Source organism: Coffea arabica, chromosome 2e, assembly GCF_036785885.1.
Source record: "Coffea arabica cultivar ET-39 chromosome 2e, Coffea Arabica ET-39 HiFi, whole genome shotgun sequence".
NCBI lineage: Eukaryota > Viridiplantae > Streptophyta > Magnoliopsida > Gentianales > Rubiaceae > Coffea > Coffea arabica.
In genome coordinates, this window is record NC_092313.1 from 68,729,113 (window position 1) to 68,732,538 (window position 3,426).

At 35.1% G+C, this 3,426-nt stretch overlaps 1 protein-coding gene across 1 annotated transcript; it reads right to left on the minus strand.

Moving 5' to 3' along the window:
* Positions 1-2,178: 2,178 nt before the first annotated feature.
* On the minus strand, positions 2,179-3,210 carry LOC113729395 (serine/threonine/tyrosine-protein kinase HT1-like). Its single transcript, XM_027253694.1, has one exon. It carries the CDS (start codon positions 3,208-3,210, stop codon positions 2,179-2,181), a length of 1,032 nt encoding a protein of 343 aa, XP_027109495.1.
* Between the last annotated feature and the right edge of the window lie 216 nt (positions 3,211-3,426).

Consider the following 3,426-nt stretch of genomic DNA (forward strand, 5'->3'; position numbering starts at 1 on the left):
CTGTCCCAAAATGAATAGAAAATAGTCCATTTTTTATCAACTTTTTGTTATTAATGGTGATTTATTATTTATAACATGTTCCAATCTGTAACACTACTCATGCAAGTAGCTAATAATTTCTCTCTCATCTTACAACTTCTATTATTTTTTTTTAAGAAAAAAAGAAGAATATATTCTTTTTATCCATATAAGGTAGCTTTGCTTAGTGTGAACTTAATTGTTACATTGGTAAATATATTAATTTTGATAAAAACTAATAAATCATTCATGTAAAAAATATATTTTTGTATATATATATATATATTGTATGGTATTGAAAATGAATATAAATTGGTGTATGCTCATATTCATGGAAAGATTTAATTATTACCCTAAAGAATGCCTGTTATTTCTTTCTTTTTATGCAATACACTATCTAATTAATATTATCACACGGTAATAAATTTATATATAAAAAATTTTAAAGACAAATATGGTAGTCAAATGATTGGAATACAATAATTTTATGGTATAATATGAATATACAACACATAAAACATTGTTGATGGATTATTTCTGTCTAACTAATCACAATAAAAAAAAAGAAAATTCTATAATTCCTTTTGGGTACAGTGAAGATAAATACTAACATGAAGTATTTTTAGAAATATTTCAAAATAACTCACCTCTTTTTTTGTTTTCTTGTTTTCCCTCTTCCTATTAAAATCTAACATTCCAATAGTAAAGTTTTAAAGTACTTATTATAATATTCGTGTAAATTGATAATGATATTAAATAATTTTAATGTCGGTGTACACTGATAATGGTATTAAAGAATACAAATAAATCTCCAAACCACCTACTCCATTTCAAACTTAACTAATGCTCTATTGGATTTTTTTTAAAAATAAAAACGAAAGATAATTAATTTGATTAACATATAACATATAGTCGAAGAAGAGATGGATTAGATGATATAGAGAAATGGAATATAAGTGAGAGATCTTAGATTCAAGACCTCTCACTTACACTAACACAAAAAAAAAAATAATAATAATAAAGAAAGAATTAAAGACATATAAGATATACTCATTAGACCAAAATTGTATAGTCATTCCACCAAAATTGTACATGTTTACGCCGAATATTAGACCCATTACATAACTGGCATAGCTAGAACTGGAGAGGCTCCATTTGTGGCACAGTTCAACCAAGATGGATTCTCACATTTTAGTACAAGAGTAGCTGGTACATTAAGCTGTGTATCTCTAGAATACGCTTCATATGGCCAATTAACAGAGAAAAGTCACGTTTACACTGTTGGGTCTGTTCTTCTTCAGCTCTTGAGTGGCAAGGAAGCAGTTATTTCGATTAACAAAGATCATCAGGCTTTGCTTTTGACAGATTGGCATAGTCAGTTGTGAGGGAAGGTCGAGCTCTGGGAATTAATGATGAAAAGTTGCTTGATATAGACCCCCCAGAAGTAATGGAGAAACATGTTCTGGCAGCGATTCTTTTTGTTCATCCTCTCTTACATGCCACTATGCCAGGCCAACCATGAATCAAATTGTGAACATGTTGGAAACTGACGGGAGGACAGTTATTTCAAATACAGATGATTCGTTCCCCACTACTGCTGCACAAATTTATGACTTTGAGAGCTTAGTCTTATTCACAGGAGGAAGCACTATTTTCAGCTTTGCTGATCAACATCCATCTAGAATCCAGAACTCAACTTTCGTAGTCAGTAATACCGAAGAAGTCTAACTAACATGTGCAATATGTGAATACACGTTAAGATCTTTTGAGAAATCCACTCACCTTTTCATGTCTGATATAAATACATACTACAATTGATTGAATTTGCTTTGAGTCAAGGAGGTTCTGCAATTTGTTTGATAACGTAACACTTCAGAGTTTAGAAAAACTAATTGATAAATTTTCTTTTGAAATATCTACGTTGGACATACACACTTGCAAAAAATGACCAATTAGTAGGATAATTGTTTGATTACCGAATTGCAGAGAAATTTGTAGTTACAGTTGAAAAAGTCCTGTCGTATATTATTGATGATAAAAGCAAGGTTACATAACAATTCATCTCACTGCCTGCGGCCTAAAACATAGAGACAGCAAGCTACAATTTAAAAAAGAATCTAATTTACAATAGAATCTAACTGAATTTACAATATGCAATTATCAAGAAACCATTATCGGCCTCCTATTATAGGCAGTGTTGATCAATTTATCCGAGTGATGAATGGGATCAAGCTTTTGGATCCAATGGAGAAGCAGCCTCTTCTTACCATGCTGAGAAGTGAGATTTAGCACCAAATTATTCAAGGATCCTTCAGAAGCCAGTGAAGTCTCAAACTTCTCCAAAACTTTGACAATCTGCCAAAATTCTGGCCTCTTCCCAGGATTGGAGGACCAGCACTGCACAATTAGTTCTCTCATTGCAGGAGGACAACGCTGAGGTACTGTAGGTCGCAGATCTTTGTTTAGCACGCCAAAAACGACTGCTTCTGGAGCCATGCCTTCGAATGGAATTGTTCCAGCAATCATCTCGCATAACATTAGTCCAAAACTATACACATCAATCTTCCTGTTGTAGGATTTCTTCTGCTTCATCATCTCAGGGGCCATCCACCGAAGAGTTCCCGCGCGATCAGCGAGAAGATGGCAGTGAGCTTCCTCACAAGCATCACCAAAATCAGCAATTTTCAGATGGAAATCTTCGCTGATTAGTACGTTATCTGGCTTGAGATCCCTGTGAACAATGCCTTGCGAGTGAATGTACGCCATCCCACGAGCAATATCCAAGGCCATACTGACTAGTGTAGGCAAGGGAACAGATTTATGTTGGTGCTCAATCTTGTTCAGGTACGACCTCAAGGAACCCCCTGATAGATATTCAGTGATGATCCCAAAAACTGGTGGCTGTCTCCAAACCCCTACGAACTTCAAAACATTCGGGTGGTGGAGACGAAGCAAGAGAGCAGATTCTTGGTTGAACTTCTTCTCTACTGTACCATGTATATCCCTTTTTTCATCGCAATCAGGATCATCTGGAACTTTGCTTACTTTTACAGCAACGGACTCATCATTGTAATTGCCCCAGTAAATTTTTCCATGCGTCCCTTCACCAAGTTTCGGCCCAAGAAGCAACTTGGAAAGGTCTACCTGCTCGTGCCAGCGATCATCATCCTCTACTGTTTCGGAAGATGCCATCTTTCTTGATCTAACGTGCCCAAAAAATTTGGGTAAAGCATGAGAAGTCCTTTTGCTCTTGATGTTTTCTACTTCGATCTTCATTGATGACAAGTGCGTAAAGGTTGAATCTTTTGTCTCCACTGCGGCGAATTCTGTTTTGGAATACAATATCTCTTCAAGAAACCCTGTGATTTCTGTTGATATGAACGAATGCTGCAGTTGTAAAGGCAGGTA